The sequence below is a fragment of the Oncorhynchus nerka genome, linkage group LG22, assembly GCF_034236695.1.
Source record: "Oncorhynchus nerka isolate Pitt River linkage group LG22, Oner_Uvic_2.0, whole genome shotgun sequence".
In the NCBI taxonomy this organism is placed as follows: domain Eukaryota; kingdom Metazoa; phylum Chordata; class Actinopteri; order Salmoniformes; family Salmonidae; genus Oncorhynchus; species Oncorhynchus nerka.
Window position 1 is genome coordinate 60,533,579 of NC_088417.1, and position 25,620 is coordinate 60,559,198.

General features: G+C 41.4%; 1 protein-coding gene and 1 non-coding gene across 4 annotated transcripts; both read left to right on the plus strand.

Annotated features, from left to right (window-relative positions):
* Positions 1-13,609: 13,609 nt before the first annotated feature.
* On the plus strand, positions 13,610-24,591 carry sc5d (sterol-C5-desaturase). Of its 3 annotated transcripts, XM_029627467.2 has the most exons (6): positions 13,627-13,707; positions 14,389-14,481; positions 19,013-19,230; positions 21,972-22,104; positions 22,228-22,328; positions 22,800-24,591. In XM_029627467.2, the coding sequence occupies exons 3-6, from the start codon at positions 19,021-19,023 to the stop codon at positions 23,265-23,267; spliced, it is 912 nt and encodes a 303-aa protein (XP_029483327.1). In that variant the 5' UTR covers positions 13,627-13,707; positions 14,389-14,481; positions 19,013-19,020; the 3' UTR covers positions 23,268-24,591. The 3 variants fall into 3 exon arrangements, with proteins under 3 accessions (XP_029483326.1, XP_029483327.1, XP_064863364.1); XM_029627466.2 differs by lacking the exon at positions 14,389-14,481 and having other exon boundaries at positions 13,610-13,707; XM_065007292.1 differs by lacking the exons at positions 13,627-13,707; positions 14,389-14,481 and adding an exon at positions 14,528-17,093.
* On the plus strand, positions 22,556-22,693 carry LOC115106063 (small nucleolar RNA SNORA57). Its single transcript, XR_003859979.1, has one exon. It is a non-coding gene; the product is annotated as a small nucleolar RNA SNORA57 (small nucleolar RNA).
* Positions 24,592-25,620: the final 1,029 nt, after the last annotated feature.

A 25,620-nucleotide genomic window follows, 5' to 3' on the forward strand; every position in this document is an offset into this window, starting at 1 on the left:
CTCATTCCAAAATCATGGACATTAATATGGAGTTGGTCCCCCTTTGCTGCAATAACAGCCTCCACTCTTCTGAGAAGGCTTACCACTAGATGTTGGAACATTTGCTGTGGGGACTTGCTTCCATTCAGCCACAAGCATTAGTGAGGTCGGGCACTGATGTTGGACGATTAGGCCTAGCTCGCAGTCGGCGTTCCAATTCATCCCAAAGGTGTTTGATGGGGTTGAGGTCATGGCTCTGTGCAGGCCAGTCAAGTTCTTCCACACCGATCTCGACAAACCATTTCTGTATGGACCTTGCTTGTGCACAGGGGATTTGTCACGCTACATCAGGAAAGGACCTTCCTCAAACTGTTGCCACAAAGTTGGAAGCATAGAATCATCTAGAATGTCATTGTATGTTGTACCATTACGATTTCCCTTCACTGGAACTAAGGGGCATAGCCCAAACCATGAAAAACAACCATCCACCAAACTTTACAGTTGGCACTATGTATTGGGGCAGGTAGCGTTCTCCTGGCATCTGCCAAACCCAGATTGGTCCGTTGGATTGCCAGATGGTGAAGCGTGATTCATCACTCCAGAAAACACGTTTCTACTGTTTCAGAGTCCAATGGCGGCGAGCTTTATACCACTCCAGCCGACACTTGGCACTGTGCATGGTGACCTTAGGCTTGTGTGAGGCTGCTTGGCTATGGAAACCCATTTCATGAAGCTCCCAACGAACAGTTCTTGTGCTGACATTGCTTCCGGAGGCAGTTTGGAACTCGGTTTTGAGTGTTGCAACCGAGGACAGACATTTTTTACACTCTACATGCTAGATGGCAGCAGTGTATGTGCAAAGTTTTAGACTGATCCAATGAACCATTGCATTTCTGTTCAAAATGTTGTGTCAAGACCGTAGGAATGTGCTTAATTTGTTTTTATTAATAACTTTTCATGCTCAAAATTGTGCACTCTCCTCATTAGCCTATGTTAGCTCAACCGTCCCGTGGAAGGGAAACCAATCCCAAAGAAGTTAAAGAGAAAGGCTTTCTTACAGGGGGAAAAACTGAAATGAATATATAATGAACCAAATTTAAATAAAAAAAACATGCAACAATTTCAAAGATTTTACTGAGTACAGTTCATATAAGGAAATCAGTTAATTGAAATAAATAAATTAGGCCCTAATCTAATGATTTCACATGACTGGGCAGTGGCAGGGCCGCGAAAGGCAACCACTCTTTGCATCGCGGCAATAGGGTTAAGTGCAAAGTGGCTCATTAGCAAGGATCGCTACAATATACTTTCCTGCATTGAAGGTTTGCTTGAATATTAGCAGCGTTCATAGTCATGTTTACAGTTAATAACTTATAAGTACAGTTGTTTTAAAGTAACATTCCGTCTCAGGGTATTAAAGTGTCACCTCTTTTTTTTTTCCACTTCGGAAGGTATGTCCGAAATTGGTAGACAGTTCCTAAAAAAACACATTTACATTACAGAGCAGCGCACAAGTATTAAATCCACATTTTCGATGCTACTTCACCTCCCTAAATCAAAATCAACCATGGATGCCAATGTGTTCCTCCAGGCAGTGTTCGATTTCTTTCATCTTGGAAGTGCCTTTGGCTATAGGATTGTTTGGTGCTGTTCATTGATTTTCTGCCACTGCTTGATGCTTGGCTGTTTGGTTTGTCACTGTGGTTTTTGCTCTACTGCTATGTACATTTGCCTGTTGGGCTCCCTTGTCTGTCTGTGGAGTTTGTGTTGATTTTAATTATTGTCTGCAGCAAACCTGTGCTGCAACTTTGCATGGTCTCTTGGAATGGCTACGATCCTAATGCTTAACCCATATTGTCTACCTTAGGTAGGGGCTTGTCTGTTCTGGAAAGGGCCAGCCCTTTACTATGGCAGTTGTCTGCTCTTATCTCTGAATAGATTTGGTGTGTTTTGCTTTGACTTGGAACTGCCTTTGGCGTATCTGCCAGTGTGCTGCCTTGTAGCTCTGGATTGTTGTGTGCTGAGATGTTGTCAATGTCAGAAGCAAGAAATTAAAAGCATTAGTTTGGTTCCGGCAGGTGTACAATTTTGCATTTGCTCCTTTGCCTATTAGTGCCGTGAACAATGTTCCCTGTAATCGCTGACTGTAGACTACAAATTCACCAAGGTCACATGTTATACACTCGCTCAAGACCGTTTGAAGCCCTAAAAATTTCATTTTTTTTGGTCTACTGGTTTTCAGATTCAACTTCATCAATTGCCATCGCAGTAAAGGTTTGTTTGTATACAGTAGTTGTCACATCCATCTGAGGGGATGTCAGAGGGAGCCTTTCCGCCATAATCCACCGGAATGCAGAGACTGTCCCTTGGGAGCCACACAGAGCATGTTTCCAGGAGATGTCCAGGTAGGCTGTAGCAGGCATGGAATGCCAACTCATGTTGTATCCATTTTAATCATAAAAGGCTGGAGTACACATATTTTGAGTGAGCTGTCATACAAGGTTCCAAAAAAATACATTTTATGTATCCTGTACTATGTATTCTACTCCATAGGCCCATCCCCCATGACCAGCCGAGCGACGAGCGACGAAGCAATACCCCAGGACCAACCGTGTGACATCCTGAAGCAAGGCCCCAAAGACCAGCAGTGCGACATCCTGAAGCAAGGTCACTGGAGCAACCCATTGGAAAGATCATTCCATCATCCAGTCTGTCCGTAAGTTGTCAGGGGCCTCATTTCTTATTGTTGTATACACATAAAATATGCCCCAAAATGTGCGTGCGCCAGTTCATGCAAAAGTTAGCTTTAATAAAAACTGAACTTGACCTGAGAATGTGCTTCTCCTCCCGCAAACTTTAGACCATGTGTTTGCAGTTTCTAATGGTTGAAGTATTGCTTGGTAAGAAGGCAAAAGTAGCCTAGTAGTAGCCTTGTCCTTGTGCAAATTGGGAATCTATGATGATAAAAATGTAATAAACGGGTAGCTAAATATAATAAGATGCAATCATTGGCCATTAGTGAAAAGAGTGAAAATTGATTTATTTTATCTGGGCTTAGCTAAAGACACGACAACAGTCAGCTCAGCTATTCCCATTGAGACTGTCTGTGCCTCAATCTAGGTTGGGCAAAACTAAACATGGCATTGTTCGCAATCTCCTCCATTCCCGTCATTATTGAAATAGATTGTGATATCTCACATCTCAAAATAGGGCTACTTAATGTTAGATCCCTCTCTTCCAAGGGAGTTATAGTCAATGAACTAATCACTGATCATAATATTGATGTGATTGACCTAACTGGGGTGGTAGGTAGCCTAGTGGTTAGAACATTGGACCAGTAACCAAAAGGTTGCTAGATTGAATCCCCAAGCTGACAAGGAAAAAATATGTCGTTCTGCCCCTGAACAAGGCAGTTAACCCACTGTTCCTAGGCTGTCATTGTAAATAAGAATTTGTTCTTAACTGACTTGCCTAGTTAAATACATTTTTAAAATGAACCATGGCTTAAGTCTAATGAATTTACTGGGTTAAATGAGGCCTCTCCTGGTTACACTAGTTACCATATCCCCCACGCATCCCGCAAAGGCAGAGGTGTTGCTAACATTTACGATAGCAAATTTAATTTACAAAAACAAATCTGACTTGTTTTTTGTCTTTTGAGCTTCTACTCATGAAATCTATGCAGTCTACTCAATCACTTTTTATAGCTACTGTTTACAGGCCTCCTGGGTCGTATACAGCGTTCCTCACTGAGTTCCCTAATTTCCTATCGGACCTTGTAGTCATGGCAGATAATATTCACATTTTTGGTGACTTTAATATTCAGTCCACAGACCCACTCCAAAAGGCTTTCGGAGCCATCATCGACTCAGTGGGTTTTGTCCAACATGTCTCCGGACCTATTCACTGCCACAGTCATACCCTGGACCTAGTTTTGTCCCATGGAATAAATATTGTGGCTCTAAATGTTTGTCCTTATAATCCTGGACTATCGAACCACCATTTTATTATGTTTGCAATCGCAACAAATAATCTGCTTAGACCCCAACCAAGGATCATTAAAAGCATTCTATAAATTCTTGGACAACCCAAAGATTCCTAGATGCCCTTCCAGACTCCCTCTACCTACCCAAGGACGTTGGAGTACAAAAATCTGTTGACCACCTAACTGAGGAACTACATTCAACCTTGCGTAATACCCTAGATGCAGTCACACTTAGGGCTGTTACGGTGACCATAGTCATGAAAGAAGTCAAATTCCACATGACCGTTTAGTCACGGTAATTAGGCATCTCCAAGGTGCTAACTGACTGGTACTCAGCACTTTATTGCCCCTCTAATCACTTTGACATCAATGCAAATGTCTTTGAAAATCTAATGAAACACTGAGTGCCCACGAGCTCATGTTGGGCACAACATTTCTATAGGCTATGCAATTGTGGGAGAAAACCTGAGTGATGGCTGCTAATAAAAAGAGGAGCTTTCTAAAGGCTTACTATATTTATTTCTCAACTTTCCTAATATCAAGCACATTGCTTATATTTAAAACAGGACTATAGCCTACCTGGCTGGCACAGGGAAAAGCATCCTCCATTCGCTATTTAAGTGCATAGATGATATGTATTTATTTTTTCGCGCTGCCCCTGTTTCGATACAGGTGCATGATAAGGATCCATGCTAAATCATAACAAATGTCACACATATATTATAAAGTGTATATATAAAGACCAGATTAAATCAAGAATAGTCTGATGGGTGACAATATTAGCCTATCAATTGTGAATTATATATTATCACTTGTGAATGAAGCCCAGCATAAGAAACAATGCCTTTTTTTGCGACTTGTTCGAATCATAGTTGCACACCTTATGTAGCCTAGCCCATAGACCAATATGTTTTAGGTTTTAGTAACTAAAGTGGCCAAATAACTTCTTAAAATTAAGCACAGTTTTATCTCAATCTCTTCAAAGACTGACAGTTGTGTGATGTATTGTTGTCTCTACCTTCTCGCCCGTCATGCTGTTGTCTGTGCCCAATAATGTTTGTACCATGTTTTGTGCTGCTACCATGTTGTGTTGCTACCATGTTGTTATGTTGTGTTGCTACCATGCTATGCTGTCATGTGTTGCTGCCTTGCTATGTTGTTGTTGTCTTATGTCTCTCTTTGTGTAGTGTTTTTTGTCCTATATTTATATTTAATTTTTTATTTTTAATCCCAGCCCCCGTCCCCACAGGAGGCCTTTTGCCTTTTGGTAGGCCGTGTCATTGTAAATAAGAATTTGTTCTTAACTGACTTGCCTAGTTAAATAAAGGTTAAATAAAATAAGAAAAACATTAGGCTCTACACCCCTTGTAAAGCAGATTATCTGGCATATATAATCAGCGCGTGAGTTTAAAATTTGGGGGTACATTTTCACCATAACAATGCACCTTTATAATAAAAGCATTACATGCATAATTGCATTTGGGGGTAACTTTTTTGATAATGGTGTTTTCAGCTAATGGAACATTCGCACGTATAGCCTACTACCATGTGCACATTGCTGCGCTTATAATGTGATGAAATAGCCTAATAGTTTATCAACATTTTAAGCTAAACGTTATGATTTGTTGCGTCAGTGCAAAGATTTTTTTTTTATGCTAGCGGTTGTATTAATTTGGGATCTATCGCATCCCACAACTGTCCCAGACTGTTTGGAATATTTTTTGTTGTTGCACAGAATAGAATAGGTCAGCTTGTGTACTATGGGGGATAGTAGATTGACATAGGCTAGTGCTTTTGCTGTTCGTTAGGCCTACTCATCTTGTTGGCTGACGAAAAGTGAATAGTTCATTCAATATCTTCAATATGCACCTCGGAATTAGATAAGGACGTGCTCAGTTGTGTCCCCAATGTGTCTGTCTTAACTTGTAGCCTGTGAGAAAGACCCGATCATGTGAAGGAGATCTCTTGTGAGATGCTTTATGTTGTGCAGCACACTAAGCGAGAAGGGCACAACACAGCAAAAGCCATGGCTTTTCTTTGGGTGGATTTCGGCCACAAAGAGGATGCTGCAGTGAAATTCGAGACATTATCAAGTGCTTGTCATTTGTGAATAAGAGAGTACTGGAGTGTGTACAGCATGCACAAAAAAACAAAAAGCAGAGCTCATGCCTTTTCAAGCAACTTTTCTCCAAATCATCATTAGAGTTGCATCATGCAGCCTTACAATGTATTAAAAATCTAAACGTATAGCCTTACGTTTGTAAAACAATTATATGAATACCTCTAAATTAAGCATATAGGAGTACCTATTTCTTCATTAACCGCTCAACACAGAATAGCCACATGTTCGCACTGCCTCAAATCATTTGGAGAAAATATTTATATTTTGTTCAATTGTATTCTTCATACTAGCAAATCTCGACTGCTAAATGAACGAGTGTAGCCCACATCCATTTGGCATAGCCACATCGGGACCTAACATAAGGACAACTCAGAGTATGCTATTATTTTCTTCTAAAATAGACATTTTCTTCATTAGACCTGTCTAAAATAAATAATGGATTTATTGTGAAGTTGTAGGCTATATTACATGTATTTATTAGACTTTATAAAATGTAGATGTTCCAAAGGTCTGCATCAGTGGCTTGTAGGCTATGTCTGGAAGACAGGAGATGCTAAATGTGTTTATGTTAATTAACAGTCAATTACCTTGAGACCCACAGTTATTTCTTTGACAATCACTGGCTGACGAAATGTTGTGACCTCCACAGCCCTATTCACACCCCTAAAAACAAAAAACATTTGTCACAAGAAACTAGCACCCTGGTATACAGAAAATACCCGAGCTCTTAAGCAAGCTTCCAGAAAATTGGAACGGAAATGGCGTGCCAACAAACTAGAAGTCTTCCGACTAGCTTGGAAAGACAGTACCTGCTATATCGAATATCCTATTTTTCCGACCTAATTGAGGAGATTAAGAATAATCCAACATGTATTTTTTGATACTGTTGCTAAACTAACCAAAAAGCAGAATTTCCCAAGATAGGATGGCTTTCACTTCAGCAGTGATGAATTCCTAAACTTCTTAGACGAAAGATCAGGATCATTAGAAAGCAAATTACGCCCTGAGTCTGAACAACACTGCCAGGATCTTGTATCAATGGAGTTTTTGAATACTCTATTTTCTGACCCATTCATGAAAATAGTCATGACCTCTACACCTTCAAGCTGCAAACTACTGAAGGAGCTGCTTCCTGTGCTTGGCCCTCCTATGTTGAACGTAATAAACGGCTCCCTATCCACCAGATGTGTACCAAACTCACTAAAAGTGGCAACCTTTTGCCCAAGAACACAAAGGCAACCTGCCTAAATGACTACAGACCCGTAGCACTCACGTCCGTAGCCATGAAGTGCTTTGAAAGGCTGGTAATGGCTCACATCAACACCATTATCCCAGAAACCCTAGACCCACTTCAATTGCATACCGCCCAAACAGATCCACAGATGATGCAATCTCTATTGCACTCCACACTGCCCTTTCCCACCTGGACAAAAGGAACACCTATGTGAGAATGCTGTTCATTGACTACAGCTCAGCGTTCAACACCATAGTACCCTCAAAGCTCAGCACCAAGCTAAGGATCCTGGGACTAAACACCTCCCTCTGAAACTGGATCCTGGACTTCATGTCAGGCTGCCCCCAATTGGTGAGGGTAGGTAGCAACACATCTGCCACGCTGATCCTCAACACTGGAGCTCCCCAGGGGTGCGTGCTCAGTCCCCTCCTCTACTCCCTGTTCACCCACGACTGCATGGCCAGGCACGACTCCAACACGATCATTAAGTTTGCTGACGACACAACAGTGATAGGCCTGATCACCGACAAGACAGTCTATAGGGAGGAGGTCAGAGACCTGGCCGGGTGGTGCCAGAATAACAACCTATCCCTCAACGTAACCAAGACTAAGGAGATGATTGTGGACTACTAGAACAGGAGCACCGAGCACACCCCCATTCTCATTGATGGGGCTGTAGTGGAGCAGGTTGAGAGCTTCAAATTCCTTGGTGTCCACATCAAAAAACAAATTAGATTGGTCCAAACACACCAAGACAGTCGTGAATATGGCACGAGAAAGCCTATTCCCCCTCAGAAAACTAAAAAGATTTGGCATGGGTCCTGAAATCCTCAAAAGGTTCTACAGCTGCAACATCGAGAGCATCCTGAACGGTTGCATCACTGCCTGGTACGGTAATTGCTCGGCCTCCGACCGCAAGGCACTTCAGGGGGTAGTGCGTACGGTCCAGTACATCACTGGGGCAAAGCTGCCTGTCATCCAGGACCTCTACACCAGGCGGTGTCAGAGGAAGGCCCTAAATATTGTCAAAGACCCCAGCCACCACAGTCATAGACTGTTCTCTCTACTACCGCATGACAAACTGAACACCACTCTCCATATTTTCAAGCATAGTGGTGGCTGCATCATGTTATGGGTATGCTTGTAATCATTACGGACTGGGGAGTTTTTCAGGATACAAAATAATTGGAATGGAGCTAAGAACAGGCAAAATCCTAGAGGAAGACCTGGTTCAGTCTGCTTTTCACCAGACACTGGGAGTTGAATTCACCTTTCAGTTGGTGAATAACCTAAAACACAAGGTGAATGTTCCTGAGAGGCAGAGTTACAGTTTTGACTTAAATCTACTTGAAAATATATGGCAAGACCTGAAAATTGTGTTTTAGCAATGATCAACAACCAATTTGACAGAGCATGAAGAATTTTGAAAAGAGTAATGGGCAAATGCTGCACAATCCAGGTGCGGAAAGGTCTTTGAGACTTAAGTCGTCCGCATGCTTCCCAGCTGATACAGTTCGGTAGAGTTCGTGCATACTGTACAGTATATTATGATGGCATTTTGTGATGTTCTTGATCGTTTTGAACTTCGGTAAGTTTTTAAGTCTGTTCAGGCACATGCCATTTTTTCTGGAGGCAAGCCGAAGTTCGGAGCCAAAGTCTACGCCCCTTTGTTGATGATTGGTCAACAGTAGGGATTCTTCAATAAGGTTTTTGTTGTCAATCAATGAGGGACGGCTGACTCATTTTCATACACGTTTTTTAATTGAAATATACTGCACCAAACATCTTCAATATAAAATTGCGTGACTAAGAGCTCTTCTGCAAAAAAGTAATAATGACAGATTTCTTGAGTTAGCTTAGATTAATTCTGACTATTTTGAGGAAGTGTATACTGGCTATGGTGTCTTAAAATGGACAAACAGTACTATTAGCACTTTTTTTCTTGTTTTTTAAGCGAAGGTCTTTTAAGGGTGTGTGTGAGCACACTCATTCCATTTGGCTAGCTGAGTTCGGCTAGGCGCCAGCCAAACCGTAGCATGCTGACACCTTTACCCAGAAAGACTCACAGCCGTAATTGCTGGCGCCTAGCAAAAACATGTAAAAACATGTTTTCGCTTTGTCGTCATGGGGTATTGTGTGTAGATGGAAGAGAGAAGAAAAATGAATTTAATCAATTTTTAATTCAGGTTGTAACACAACAAAATGTGGAATAAGTCAAAGGGTATGAATACTTTCTGAAGGCACTGTATCTTATTTCTGTATGAGCAAGTTAGCCAGCATGTTCTAAATGTAATGGCAGCATTAGCTCCCTGCTAATGCACAGTTTCCATGATAGAATCAACAGACATCAACATCATTGAGCTATGCACATCTTATGTGCTGTCCTTTGATCATTGTTGCAGGTACTTGAACATAATGTATGTTGTCATGTTTTTATCAATGTTATTATTGTTATTTTAACCCCAATCAGATATTGACATGTAAGTAAATAAACTGGTACATAAGCTAGCTAGTCAGCTAACAAGCAAAATGTGGCTGACAGTATTTGCTCAGTTAGCATAAAAACAAGTGCATAAAATGCTGTACAATGATGAAAAATATGACAAAAACATTGACAACTTCATCAGGAAACATAAGGAAACAAATACTGTACTCACAGTTCTTGCATTCATGCACAGTGAGGGATAAAATAGTTGAATAATATTAGAAAAAGTGAGATTCTCAGCACAGCCACATGTGGTGAGCTGAATTTAGGAGTTCTTCATTTATGATATCATGGTGGTCCACAAACACATTTTTAAAGTGCAATCCATTAAACGTTATCAATACCATGCTGAAACAATCCACCTTTAGGATTATTCAGCATGTCAACAACCATTTCGACAGTAACATCTGTTGCCACCAATAACTATTTTGCCTTATCCACTATAACCTTCAATCTGGCATTTCTGCTTTCCACAACCCGAGTCATGTTGATAACATTACCAATGAATGCTATGAAGTTAACCTCATTCACTATCAAACCAACAGATGTGTCCTTTGACACAGCACATTCATGATCGCAACATTTCTGAACAGGTCTCAAAACCATGCCAGGACCAACAGATGCACCAGCCCTGACAGTAGATCCACTTTGAACAAGAACAGCCATGGTAACTCCATCAGTCCGCACTCTAGTTCCACCAATCTGTTTTACAGCCTCTGCATATGATACATCATGACTGATTCTATATTTCTGAGCTTCTCTTGTTTCTCTCTGCACCTGGCATCCACCAAATGTTTCCCCCCACAATTACAATACCTAACCTTCACATTGCTCCCACATTCACCAGAATCATGTTCCCCTCCACACTTGGCACGTGTTTTCTGTCCTTTACACTGATCAGCTACATGTCCCATTATTTGACCTTCAAAACATAATGGGGAGGGGACACATTTTTCTGACATTGAAACTAAGGAATCCTATCTGTACTTTTCCAAGCAAAACCTTCTCAAACCTCAGCAGCACTGATAGCTTTCACTTCTTTGACCCTCTTTTCTACTGATCAATCTTTTGGCCTCAATAACTCCGCCTCCCTTCAGATTAAAATATATATATAATCTATGGATAAAGATATTGGGTCCCCAGTGATAACTCTCCTCAACCTAGCATAACCACCAAGGGTCATGGCTTTTAATCTTATTCCCATTTAAGCTTTTCCATTTGCAGAATTTTCCCTTGCTGATCCTGTCTACCAGCAATCTACATTTCCCAACGTACCAGGCTTGTTTGACTTCACCTATCTCTTTCTCTACAGCATTGGTTAGTCTGGATAGGGTGTAAATGAGGCCCTGTGGTCTCATCAAACACCATCACCCCTTTCCACTCGGACACATTATTACTCTTTCTTCCTACCTTGGCCCTCTTTATGCTTTCTTTACTAGACTCAACTGCTTTCAGTATCATGATCTCTCTTATTCCTATGTCTTTCCACTACTAATGAACTTGGGCATTAGGCCGAAGATTATGGATATACCGACAAGATACTTTTCTCTTCGCCCTAACAATGGGAGTCATTGTCCACAAAGCGGCATGGCAGGCTGTCTAGCACCCGCCTATCCTTGCTTTGGATTGGTGGATACATCTCATTATTTTAATACTTTTTTGAATATTCAATTAGGGTTGTTGACATCAATGGCCTGTATTCAATGGAGAGAGACACTATGCTACTCGCCTCATGCCATGAATATGCATAGCCATCTCGAGACAACTCCAATATAGTTTTTTTTCTCAAAGATGCGGTGATGTCATATGTCCTACTTATATCAGTACACTCCTAGCAACCTAAGCATTACAACACTTTGATTCAATCAAATAAACCTCACCAAATAAACCATTTACTGTTTTGTTGAACAAATTCGACACTCATTGACCTCCACACAAAAACTGCTTGCTTGGTGGGCAGAAAAACGGTAAAAACCCGCCACCTGCTGGAGGGAGACAGATTTTCCACTGAGTTGTGCCTCTCTCTACGCCTTCCTCTCTGGTTAGGCTAATAAACACTGCCAGCTCATGCTAGATGTGAAGTCATCAGTCACTCTTAAAGGGAAAGGCTTTCTTACAGGTGAATAAAACAGAAATTAATATATACTGAACAAAAATAAAAACGCAACATGCAACTGAGTTACAGTTCGTATAAGGAAATTTGTCAACTGAAATAAATTAATTAGGCCCTAATCTATGTATTTCACTTGACGGGGCAGGGGCGCAGCCATTGGTGGGCCTGGGCGAGTATATGCCCACCCACTGGGGAGTCAGGCCCAGCCAATCAGAATGAGTTTTTCCCCACAAAAGGGCTTTATTACAGACTCAGTTTCATCAGCTGTCTGGGTGGCTGGTCTCAGACGATCCCGCAGGTGAAGAAGGAGGTCCTGGGCTGGCGTGGTTACACAGATCTGCAGTTGTGAGACCGGTTGCATTTTAGAGTGGTCTTTTATTGTCCCCGGCACAAGGTGCACCTGTGTAACGATCATGCTGTTTAATCAGTTGTTTAAACAGGTGGATGGGTTAGGTGATAAATTCTCAATAATAGCGATGTAAACAAATTTGTGCACAAAATTGGAGAGAAATAAGCTTTTGTGCGTATGAAACATTCCTGGGATTTTTTCTAAACAGCTCATGAAACACTTTACATGTTGCATTTTTATATGTTTTTTTCAGTGTAGAACTGTTGTTGAAAATGTTGTAATTAATGTTGTTGTATTGTGCTGTAACTAATGACAACAAATTATAATTTAATGGGTTCAAGATTGGGGTGACAAAATCCTACAGTACTTATCAAAAATCTATAGGATCCAATCGGATTACTTTCAGGATTCTGAATTTGGTGATACAAAATCCTGTTGGATTGCGAGAATTATATAGAGTCCAATAGGATCACTTTTGATTCCCAATAGGAAAAAAGTTGTCCAATAAAATTCTGATACAGGTTACACAAAAGCCTATATATTTTTTTTATTTTTAACCTTTATTTGACTAGGCAAGTCAGTGAAGAAAAAAATATTTTAATGTTTTATTTGAACCTTTATTTAACTATTCAAGTCAGATAATTAAGAAGAAATTCTTATTTACAATGACGGCCTACCAGGGAGCAATGGGTTAACTGCCTTGTTCAGCGGCAGAACTACATATTTTTACTTTGTCAGCTCTGGGATTCTATCTAGCAACCTTTTAAGGTTACTGGCCCAACGCTCGAACCACTAGGCTACCTGCCGCCCCATCATTTACAATGATGACCTACACCGGCCAAACCCGGTCAATGCTGGGCCAATTGTGCGCCGACCTATAGAACTTCGAGAACCCTATAGGATCCAGTATGATTACTTTTTTTTTTAATCCAATAGGAAAAAACGTATCCTATTGGGAAAAAAATCACTAATAATCACATAGGAATTTTGTAGAGTGAATACACCCAAATGTTGCATATTGCGTCTTTCTTAGCTTGTCTCAGAGGGTGAGAGTAATATGTGGACTATTACTTTATGCATACTATTACTTTATTACTTTATGCATACTTTATGCCACGCTATATGAAACAGCTGTTTTGATAGTTTGGCGCCGACGTTAATTCATTTAGTAATGCCGATGTTTCATAACTGTGTATATAGTCATGTCTCTTTAAATTCACCTCTAAAAATTCGTCGCGCCATGATCACATCAGGCAGTTGTCCAATCAAACGAAAGATGCAGCCCTTTCGTGACAAGGAAGTATCTTTCCATTGGATATGTGTGCAATTACGTAGTTGTTTCTTTAAACAGGGAGTTGCAGATTGGTTACCCGAATACCTATATTTTGATGACATTGTTCGCCTTATCAAGTGGCTTGGTAAAGTGGACAACTGCGTCAGGTATGTAACGAACATTTACAAATCAGCGATATAGTTGTGCGTTTATATGTGTTGTGGGACATTACATTGGGATATGCCATGGGCGCATATGCATGATGTAGAATGGGGATTAATGGCAGTTAAGTCATTATTTATTTTTTGGTAGATCTAGCTTCAATGTGTGAGCACATATTACACGAATCTCACTTATCTGAAACATGTTCACGTATTATGAGGTGATATGTTTTGAATTGATTGTCTATCTATAAAGGAATGCACACAATGTAATTCGCTTTTTTTTTTTTGAGGCCAAATATGGTAGTGTGCTAAATGGGTACATGGGGCCTTTATTTGATACACTTGTAAAAGTAGGTAGAGTAATTAATTAACACTAATGCATTCTATTGGATTGAGATGTCAAACCTACTTGGGAATGTATTTGTAATTTGTAGTATGTTTCTTAGATCCTACATAGCCCAATATGTACTCTTAAGGAGCCTACTGTTACTCAAAGGTCCAAGGACCTTTTGTTATTTTCAGTGGTAGACTGGCTCTGGCAGCCAACACAGCCTAATACTCCATCAAAACGTGAATCGATTCTCAATTGGAATACATTTTTAGGAACATAAAGCCCTTTACTTTCATACCACATCAAAATACTTTCACAAATGCAAAATATACACTTACTGTACACTGTTTTAGCCGGCTTTATCACAGATGCAGCCGACAGTAATTTTCAGTGACAACAGACTCCCCCAGGACTGCCGCAGAAGAAATATCAGCCCACACAGAGAGGCATGTAATTGAACTTTACTCAACTTACTAGAGTTTGCCTTCTTAGTTAACACTATCAACATGTCCCTTTACTGTGGGAATTGTGATAAAATCAACGCCATAATAGCCACTTTCAATGCAACATACTGAAAAACGAAATTAACTATGCAAGAGATTTTGTTGTAGGCAGAACCCATTCGAGTAGGATTCTATTGCACTGAAATGCACGACTCAGCCCATACTCTACACAGACTGGTGCGGAATAACCAATCAGAGCTGCAGTAGGCCTATATGCAAATTGCAATATATGAATCTGTGCCATTCACTTTTAAATGGACTGTGTTTACAGCATGAGCGGTCTTGAGTAGGGCTGTGGTGGTCATGACATTTTGTCAGACGGTGATTGTCAAGCAAATAACTGCTGGTCGCACGGTAATTGAGCGTTAATTAACATAAACACATTTAGCATATCCTGGCTTCCACATACAGTGGGGCAAAAAAATATTTAGCCAGCCACCAATTGTGCAAGTTCTCCCACTTAAAAGGATGAGAGAGGCCTGTCATTTTCATCATAGGTACACTTCAACTATGACAGACAAAATTCGGAAAAAAATCCAGAAAATCACATTGTAGGATTTTTTATGAATTTATTTGCAAATTATGGTGGAAAATAAGTATTTGGTCACCTACAAACAAGCATGATTTCTGGCTCTCACAGACCTGTAACTTCTTCTTAAGAGGCTCCTCTGTCCTCCACTCGTTACCTGTATTAATGGCACCTGTTTGAACCAAATTAGATCCTTGGTACTCCAAAAAATTCAAGGTGATGGCATGTATCTTCTGACCCATCATATGGGATATGCATGCTATCATCTTTCTTAAATACCAAGGATCAACAATGACAACACCATTCTGTATACTTTTGGCCCTTCTTTGGACACTGTGTTAACTAACCTCCAGACAAGCTTCAATTCCATACAACTCTCCTTCCGTGGCCTCTAACTGCTCTTAAATGCAAGTAAAACTAAATGCATGCTCTTTAACCGATCGCTGCCCACACCTGCCCGCCAGCCTAGCATCACTGTTCTGGACGATCCTGACTTAGAATATGTGGACAACTACAAATACCTAGGTGTCTGGTTATATAGTAAACTCTCCTTCCAGACTCATATTAAGCATCTCCAATCCAAAATTAAATCTAGAATCGGCTTCCTATTTCGCAACAAAGCATCCTTCACTTATTCTGCCAAACATACCCTCGTAAAACTGACTATCCTACCGATCCTTGACTTCGGAGATGTAATTTACAAAATAGCCTCCAACACTCTACTCAGCAAATTGGATGCAGTCTATCGCAGTGCCATTCGTTTCTTTACCAAAGCCCCATATACTAATGGAACTGCGACCTGTATGCTTTCGTTGGCTGGCCCTCGCTTCATATTTGTCGCTAAAACCACTGGCTCCAGGTAATCTACAAGTCTTTGCTAGGTAAAGCCTCGCCTTATCTCAGCTCACTGGTCACCATAGCAGCACCCACCCGTAGCACACGCTCCAGCAGGTATATTTCACTGGTCACCCCCAAAGTCAATTCCTCCTTTGGCCCCCTTTCCTTCCAGTTCTCTGCTGCCAATGACTGGAACAAATGGCAAAAATCACTGAAGCTGGAGACTCATATCTCCCTCACTAACTTTAAGCATCAGCTACCAGAGCAGCGTACAAATCATTGCACCTGTACATAGCCCATCTGTAAATAGCCCATCCAACTACCTCATCCCCATATTATTTATTTATTTGTTTGCTCCTTTGCACCCCAGTATCTTTACTTGCACATTCATCTTCTGCACATCTATCACTCCAGTGTTTATTTGCTAAATTGTAATTATTTCGCCACTACGGCCTATTTATTGCCCTACCTCCCTAATCTTACTTCATTTGCACACACTGTATATATATATTTTTCTATTGTGTTATTGACTGTACATTTGTTTATTCCATGTGTTACTCTGTGTTGTTGCTTGTGTTGCAATGCTTTGCTTTATCTTGGCCAGGTCGCAGTTGTAAATGAGAACTTGTTCTCAACTGGCTTACCTGGTTAAATAAAGGTGAAATAAAAAATAAAAAATGACTAGCTTGTACCCAAATAAGAATTCACATTCCTGGAAAACCTTTGGTAGTGCCGGGACACTGAAAAGATTGCCTAGTGAAACACTACAGTAGTTTACCCCAAGGTATTCTCAAATGTCACTGCTTTAAAAAGCACTATCAGTAGCATTCCCCCAAATACACCTACAGTACTAGGCCCGCCTCCCATTTATCATACTGTTATTTACTGTACGTTATCTGAGTTCTAGTAACGCATAGGGCTGGGCGATATGGCCAAAATATCATAACATGTATGGTATTTTTCACATTTTTGACGGTGTGACGTATTTGACAGTATTTTATGTTTTTGATTAATGAAAGTTCCAAATTTTCTTTATGAGTAGTGCGTGACCCTAGGGTGGCAACACATATATTCTAAATTATTCCATTCGGATTGTTTTATACTTTGGGTGGCAGGTAGCCTAGTGGTTAACCCACTGCATTGGGCCTGTAACCGAAAAGTTGCTGGATCGAATCCCCGAACTGACAAGGTAAAAATCTGTCGTTCTACCCCTGAACAAGGCAGTTAACCCATTGTTCCCCGGTAGGCCGTCACTGTGAATAAGAATTTGTTCTTAACTGACTTGCCTAGTTAAATGAAGGTAAAATAAAATACTGTTCAATTCAACTTCAATCTGCATTTCCTGCACTCATTTGAGATCATTTCCACACTGCAACGTTGTGGGCAAAAATACTAGCCCATATTTTTAACCAAATTTTGCAATTGCAATTTAGATCAAACCACTTGGGTGAACTTTTGGAATCATGGAAATAGAATGTTTATTATAATTTATTATCATTATCGTTGTTTGATGTGACAACGAATGAAAAGTCCATGGATGAGTTATTGTGACAGGGTAGGAACCAAACGTGTAAATCTTTATTCATATAGCCTACATATTCATGCTTCGCCTATTCCTCTGATTTAGAATATATAGTTGCACAAACAACATGCTGATTTAGGCCTCCACCAGCTAGCTACGTTTGCTCTGACTCAGTACTTTTATTAGCTAGCCAGCTAACTAGCGATTAGTATTATTGGTTAAGACGATTTAGCTTAACTAGCTAAGAAAATACAAACTAGCTGTTTACAGATGTAATATTGTAATTATAGAACGCTAGTGGATATATATTAAGATCAAATTGGAAACAACATTGTTGTCATCAACATTGTTGCATGTGCTGCATTGACTATGCAGACTGAACGAAAGTGTCTCGTGGTCAAGCAACAACAAATGCGCTCCTTGAGTGACGGGGTGGGACTAGGTCTGTGTGGAAAGCAGCGCGGAGAGGGATGACTCAAGTAGCGGAGTAAACTATAAAAATGGACGTTACACACGGCGTATCACATTTAACAAACTAAACATTAAAATACCGTTATAGAAGGTAAAGTAAAAACCCAAACCGGTTCGTGCATCAATACCGGTGTATATAGTAAAATACAGTATACCGCCCAGCCCTAGTAAACCACTACTGTATATGTATGATGAAAATATGATTGATATTGCCTATAGATCTAACATTGACTAGTTGACTACCCACCCTGTCCAAAAGCCAGTTTACATGTGATGTGTCACTCTCAAGAAGTCAATTCTGCCCACAAATAATTTATGACATTGTCTGCTCCAGCTGCGAATTCATCACTTCTCAAAACCTGAGCCTTCTCTGAGTCTGAGCCTTCTCTGTGTCTGAGCCTACTCTGTGTCTGAGCCTTCTCTGAGTCTGAGCCTTCTCTGAGTCTGAGCCTTCTCTGTGTCTGAGCCTTCTCTGTGTCTGAGCCTACTCTGTGTCTGAGCCTTCTCTGTGTCTGAGCCTTCTCTGTGTCGGAGCCTTCTCTGTGTCGGAGCCTTCTCTGTGTCGGAGCCTTCTCTGTGTCGGAGCCTACTCTGTGTCGGAGCCTACTCTGTGTCTGAGCCTACTCTGTGTCTGAGCCTTTTCTGTGTCTGAGCCTTCTCTGTGTCTGAGCCTTCTCTGTGTCTGAGCCTTCTCTGAGTCTGAGCCTTCTCTGAGTCTGAGCCTTCTCTGAGTCTGAGCCTTCTCTGAGTCTGAGCCTTCTCTGAGTCTGAGCCTACTCTGAGTCTGAGCCTACTCTGTGTCTGAGCCTACTCTGTGTCTGAGCCTACTCTGTGTCTGAGCCTACTCTGTGTCTGAGCCTACTCTGTGTCTGAGCCTACTCTGTGTCTGAGCCTCTCTGTGTCGGAGCCTTCTCTGTGTCGGAGCCTTCTCTGTGTCGGAGCCTTCTCTGTGTCGGAGCCTTCTCTGTGTCGGAGCCTTCTCTGTGTCGGAGCCTTTTCTGTGGTTTTGAGAAGTGAGAAATTATTTGTCACTTGTGATATGTGGGTAGGATAGGCTACTTGAGAGGAGGAGTCTACAAGGCTATGCTCAAAGCCATTACTTATCAACTTGGCAGAATCAGACATGGATCTTGTGCTGAATGTCGCCGACCACTATGTCCTCACCCCCTACGTGTACCCGTCGTCGTGGCCTGAAGACGGGGCGCTGCGCCAGATCATCAGCCTGTTGGTAGTCACCAACCTGGGAGCCGCAGTCCTCTACCTGGGCCTGGGGTGGCTGAGCTACCACTTCATCTTTGACCACAACCTCATGAAACATCCACAGTTTTTAAAGGTATGTCCTTCTTTATATTACTCAATACTTGTAGCCTGGTCCCAGATCTTGTTAAATGTCACAACGCCTGTAGGACTTGGCAAGAGAACACAAAAAGATCTGGGACCAGGCCACAATATAGTTGTATGCAGTTTAACTGCGACAAACTATATACACTGCTCAAAAAAATAAAGGGAACACTTAAACAACACAATGTAACTCCAAGTCAATCACACTTCTGTGAAATCAAACTGTCCACTTAGGAAGCAACACTGATTGACAATACATTTCACATGCTGTTGTGCAAATGGAATAGACAACAGGTGGAAATTATAGGCAATTAGCAAGACACCCCCAATAAAGGAGTGGTTCTGCAGGTGGTAACCACAGACCACTTCTCAGTTCCTATGCTTCCTGGCTGATGTTTTGGTCGCTTTTGAATACTGGCGGTGCTTTCACTCTAGTGGTAGCATGAGACGGAGTCTACAACCCACACAAGTGGCTCAGGTAGTGCAGCTCATCCAGGATGGTACGTCAATGCGAGCTGTGGCAAGAAGGTTTGCTGTGTCTGTCAGCGTAGTGTCCAGAGCATGGAGGTGCTACCAGGAGACAGGCCAGTACATCAGGAGACGTGGAGGAGGCCGTAGGAGGGCAACAACCCAGCAGCAGGACCGCTACCTCCTCCTTTGTGCAAGAAACAGACTCCATGAGGGTGGTATGAGGGCCCGACGTCCACAGGTGGGGGTTGTGCTTACAGCCCAACACCGTGCAGGACGTTTGGCACTTGCCAGAGAATACCAAGTTTGGAGAATTCGCCACTGGTGCCCTGTGCTCTTCACAGATGAAAGCAGGTTCACACTGAGCACATATTACGGACGTGACAGAGTCTGGACGCCGTGGAGAACGTTCTACTGCCTGCAACATCCTCCAGCATGACCGGTTTGGCGGTGGGTCAGTCATGGTGTGGGGTGGCATTTCTTTGGGGGGGCCGCACAGCCCTCCATGTGCTCGCCAGAGGTAGCCTGACTGCCATTAGGTACCGAGATCCTCAGACCCCTTGTGAGACCATATGCTGGTGCGGTTGCTAGACAATGCTAGACCTCATGTGGCTGGAGTGTGTTAGCAGTTCCAGCAAGAGGAAGGCATTGATGCTATGGACTTGCCCGCCCGTTCCCCAGACCTGAATCCAATTGAGCACATCTGGGACATCATGTCTCGCTCCATCCACCAACGCCACGTTGCACCACAGACTGTCCAGGAGTTGGCGGATGCTTTAGTCCAGGTCTGGGAGGAGATCCCTCAGGAGACCATCCGCCACCTCATCAGGAGCATGCCCAGGCATTGTAGGGAGGTCATACAGGCAGTTGCAGGCCACACACACGACTGAGCCTCATTTTGACTTGTTTTAAGGACGTTACATCAAAGTTGGATCAGCCTGTAGTGTGGTTTTCCACTTTAATTTTGAGTGTGACTCCAAATCCAGACCTCCATGGGTTGATAAATTTGATTTCCATTGATAATTTCTGCGTGATTTTGTTGTCAGCACATTCAACTATGTAAAAAAAAAAAAAAAGTATTTAACCTCTTAAGTCGACCCGACACGCAGGCGTCCCATCTAGACATCTGGAAATGCAAATGCGCTACGCTAAATGCTAATAGCACTCGTTAAAACTCAAACGTTCATTAAAACACACATGCAGGGTACTGAATTATAGCTACACTCGTTGTGAATCCAGCCAACAAGTCAGATTTTTAAAATGCTTTTCGGCGAAAGCATGAGAAGCTATTATCTGATAGCATGCAACACCCCAAAAGAACCAAAGGGAGCGTAAACAAAATAATTAGCATAGTCGGCGCTACACAAAACGCAGAAATAAAATATAAAACATTCATTACCTTTGATCTTCTTTGTTGGCACTCCTAGATGTCCCATAAACATCACTATTGGGTCTTTTTTTCGATTAATTCGGTCCATATATAGCCTAGATATCGATCTATGAAGACTGTGTGATCAAGGAAAAAACAGCGTTTTATAACGCAACGTCATTTTTTTAAATTAAAAAAGTTGACGATAAACTTTCACAAAACACTTCGAAATACTTTTGTAATGCAACTTTAGGTATTAGTAAACGTTAATAATCTATCAAATTGATCACGGGGCGATGTGTATTCAATAGCTCCAAGTCTTCAAATCATGTCCGGATATTTCCCATCCAAAACGTCCTGTCGGAGACCGGAAGAAATGGGCTGTCTCTTGTTCGTTTGACCAAGAAACAAAGCTTAGGCAAATGACAAGACTGGTGACATCGTGTGGAAGCTGTAGGAATTGCAATCTCGGCCCCATGTAATTTGGTTTCCATTCAACAATACATGCAAGTGGCGCATTGATATATTTTTCAGTGATCAGATTTTCCTGCGCTTTTCGATGAAACACACGTTCTGTTATAGTCACAGCCATGATTTAACCAGTTTTAGAAACGTCAGTGTTTTCTATCGACACATGCTAATCATATGCATATACTATATTCCTGGCATGAGTAGCAGGACACTGAAATGTTGCGCGATTTTTAACAGAATGTTCGAAAAAGTAGGGGGTAGGATTAACAGGTTTTAATAACTATATTTCATTCATTCAGATCTAGGATGTGTTATTTTAGTGTTCCCTTAATTTTTTTGAGCAGTGTGTATATATATTTTATATATATATATATATATATATTATTGGAATTGATCCCTGATCTCAGATCATTGTTGGTCCTCAGAACCAGGTGCGGCGGGAGATCAAATACGCCATGACCTCGCTACCCATAATCAGTATACCCACTGTGGCGTTATTTTTCTTTGAGGTCAGAGGATACAGCAAGCTCTATGACCACGTCGAAGAGTCTCCCATGGGTAAGACAATGCTGTGTTCACCGACGCTGGGACTGTAATGTAATGTTTATACTGTTCATTTTGTTATGCAACTTTGTCTAACAGGATTGTCATTATGATGCTAATGGTGGTTTGTTTTTTCAGGCTGGCCGTTTGTGCTTCTCAGCATGATTTCCTTCTTGTTATTCACGGACGGGTGCATTTATTGGATTCATCGGTTTCTTCACCACAAGAGTATTTACAAGGTGAGCATTACAAAGTCTTGTTACCAATGGGGAAGTGTGCTACTGGGTAGGTCCCTTCACTGTCAATTGAATGTGGATTATTACTCTAGATGTGATCTACAGTTACAGATCAGTCCACAATGACAGACATCCTGTATATTAAGTCATATCATTCTGCTCATTTTTCTTAATGAGATTAAGGTAGTTGACATTGTCTTAATGTTGATTAACAAATGTGCAGTTTTTCCCCTCAATTTTTTGGCATACATGTATTTGCTAAGAACTTGTGTATGTAATGTACGGAGCTAGAACAAAGCCAGTGCTATGTCTTCAGTACCAGTGTGTGTTATCGTCTGCTGGTCCTATCTTCAATCGCTGGCACACTTGAAAGTGATCCAACGGGGCCATAAGTTTCATATGCTATCTGTTCCTCAGCAAATATGTTCTACATACAGTTCCTTTTGAATATGGTGGCATGTTCCCTCCCCTCAGCACTTCCACAAGCCACACCATGTGTGGAAGATCCCCACCCCGTTTGCCAGCCACGCCTTCCACCCGCTGGATGGCTTCCTGCAGGGTCTGCCCTACCACATCTACCCCTTCCTCTTCCCTCTGCACAAGGTGCTCTACCTGGCCCTCTACATCTTCGTCAATATCTGGACTGTGTCTATCCATGACGGCGACTACCGCGTGCCCGGACCACTGCAGGAAGTGGTCAACGGGGCGGCCCACCACACGGACCACCACCTCTTCTTCGACGTCAACTATGGCCAGTACTTCACCCTGTGGGACCGCATTGGCGGGTCTTACCGCAACCCCTCAGTACTCGAAGGGAAGGGCCCCCTCGACTGCATTCGTAGACTGACTGCCGAGGGGAAGATGAGCGCTAATGGGGCTAATGCCAATGGGCACACGAATGGGCATGCTAACGTAAGCGGTACAAAGAGTAAGGAGGAGTAGTTGGTACATGTGGTATAGTGTCATGATGAATGAGTTCTTAGTTGATAAAGCTAAGCTAGGTGTCATTGATAAGGAATAGCTCACATACTCCTTCACACATAGATTGTTTTCATTCATTATCCCATTATAAATAATCAAGCTACAGTTGCTTATCTTTCTTAAACTGTCCCTTTATTAATTTTCCTCATTGTTTCAATGCTAGGGAAATGGAGGAGGCAATAATGTCTTGACATTTCACTGAAAAGCACTGATATACTGAACATGTGGGTGATATAATTGTTTGGAACTTAATTTCAGTTTCTGCATTTGCCACACAAATACTTAATGAGAATTTAGACAAATGCACCAAGCTATTCTCATAGTCAAAAGCTATAGAAACCTAGCAGGCCATTTCTTGGATTGTCATCATTGACTTGAGAAATAATTGCTTATTTTAATGAAGTTCATTGAGTGCATGCTGATTGATTGTGCCTGTTTGGAGGTGTTATGTGTTGTATGGATTTTTTGGGGTATCTGAGGGGAGGTGACAATGAAATAGGATGTCTAGTGCTGATTAATGCAAGAAAATGAAAATGCATGACTTCCTACAACCCCTATGTACTATAAGATATTAAGGTTGTAGTGGTTAATGGCAGGAACTGGGATTCTACACACCATGACTCGTCAGATTTGGTCATGCTCATATCCAGTAGTTAACCCTCTGGGACTTTTCTCCAACAAGATAAAAGTAAAACGTCTATGACGAATGGAAGTGTGTTTACCTGAATGTTTTGCATTTTAAAGCAGACATATCTGGGGAATGAAATAAAATACAAAAAACGTGGCCATTTGGGAAGTTGAGCAAAGTGAATCCTATTGTATGTGGACACATGTCCATGAACACTAACCTTATCCCATCGGCTACTTACTGTATGTGCTGCAGCCAACTCTTTTTTTTATTTTTATTGCATTACCATGTATGATAGAAGTTGGCGACAAAACTCACAGATGGAATGAGGCAATGTGTACAGTAATGCACATAGTCACATAATCTAGTTGTAAATAATTTATGTCTATAAATGGAAGGGAGAAGTTTTCATGGATATTTTACAATTTAGTCATTTAGCAGATGCTCATATCCAGAGCAACTCAAGTTGAGTGCCTTGCTCAAGGGGCGCAGACCGATTTTTCACCTAGTCTGCTCAGGGATTGGCCAATGCTCTTAAGCACTAAGCTACCTGCCACCATGGATACCCGGGAAAATATATTGGTTGTTTTCAATATAACAGTAGTGTGACTTGGTTCTATCCTATTTTCTCAATAAACATGGAAACTAATATGAAAACGTCTCTGTCCTTTTATTTAGAGTCTGCAGGTGGCAGAAAAATGAGTAGTTCTATCAGTGTCTGACAAAGGCCACCTTTAAACTCGTCTTTTGAATCTCCAGTGACGTAAGCAGAGTTTGAATTTAGAACTTGAAATCTTATCAAAGTGCTGTGGAATCTCCCATTTGAAATTGCTAGAAAGGCCACAATTATATCACAATATCTGAGAAGCAATATCTGTTAAACCAAACAGTTTGATTTCATAAATTATTCTTTGTGTTGTCTCAAACCTCTTAAGGATCTGACCCTTTTTTCCCAATTTTCGCATAAAATGACATGCCCAAATCTAACTGCCTGTAGCTCAGGCCCTGAAGCAAGGATATGCATATTGGTACCATTTGAAGGGAAACACTTTGAGGTTTGTGGAAATGTGAAAGAAATGTAGGAGAATATAACACAATAGATCTGGTAAAAGATAATACAGAGAAAAAAAAACTGTTCTTTTGTATTTTTTGTGTGCCATCATCTTTGAAATGTAAGAGAAAGGCCATAATGTATTATTACAGCCCAGGTGCAATTTAGATTTCGGCCACTAGATGGCAGTGTATGTGCAACGTTTTAGATTGATCCAATGAACCATTGCATTTCTGTTCACAATGTTGTATCAAGACTGCCCAAATGTGCCTAATTTGTTAATAACTTTTCAAGTTCAAAATTGTGCACTCTCAAACAATAGCATGGTATTCTTTCACTAATAGCTACTGTAAATGGGACAGTGCAGTTAGATTAACAAGAATTTAAGCTTTCTGCCAATATCAGATATATCTATGCCCTGGGAAATGATCTTGTTACTTACAACCTCATGCTAATCGCATTAGCCTACGTTAGCTCAACCGTCCCGCAGGGGACCCACCGATACTTAGCAATACGGATGGAATGTTCCCAAGACGTTTGCTTGCATGACTCAGCACTCTTGAAGTGTTATTTCAGACAAAGTACAGCAGAGGGAGCTATTGCATTACCCAAAGTATGTAGATGACAAGGTTATT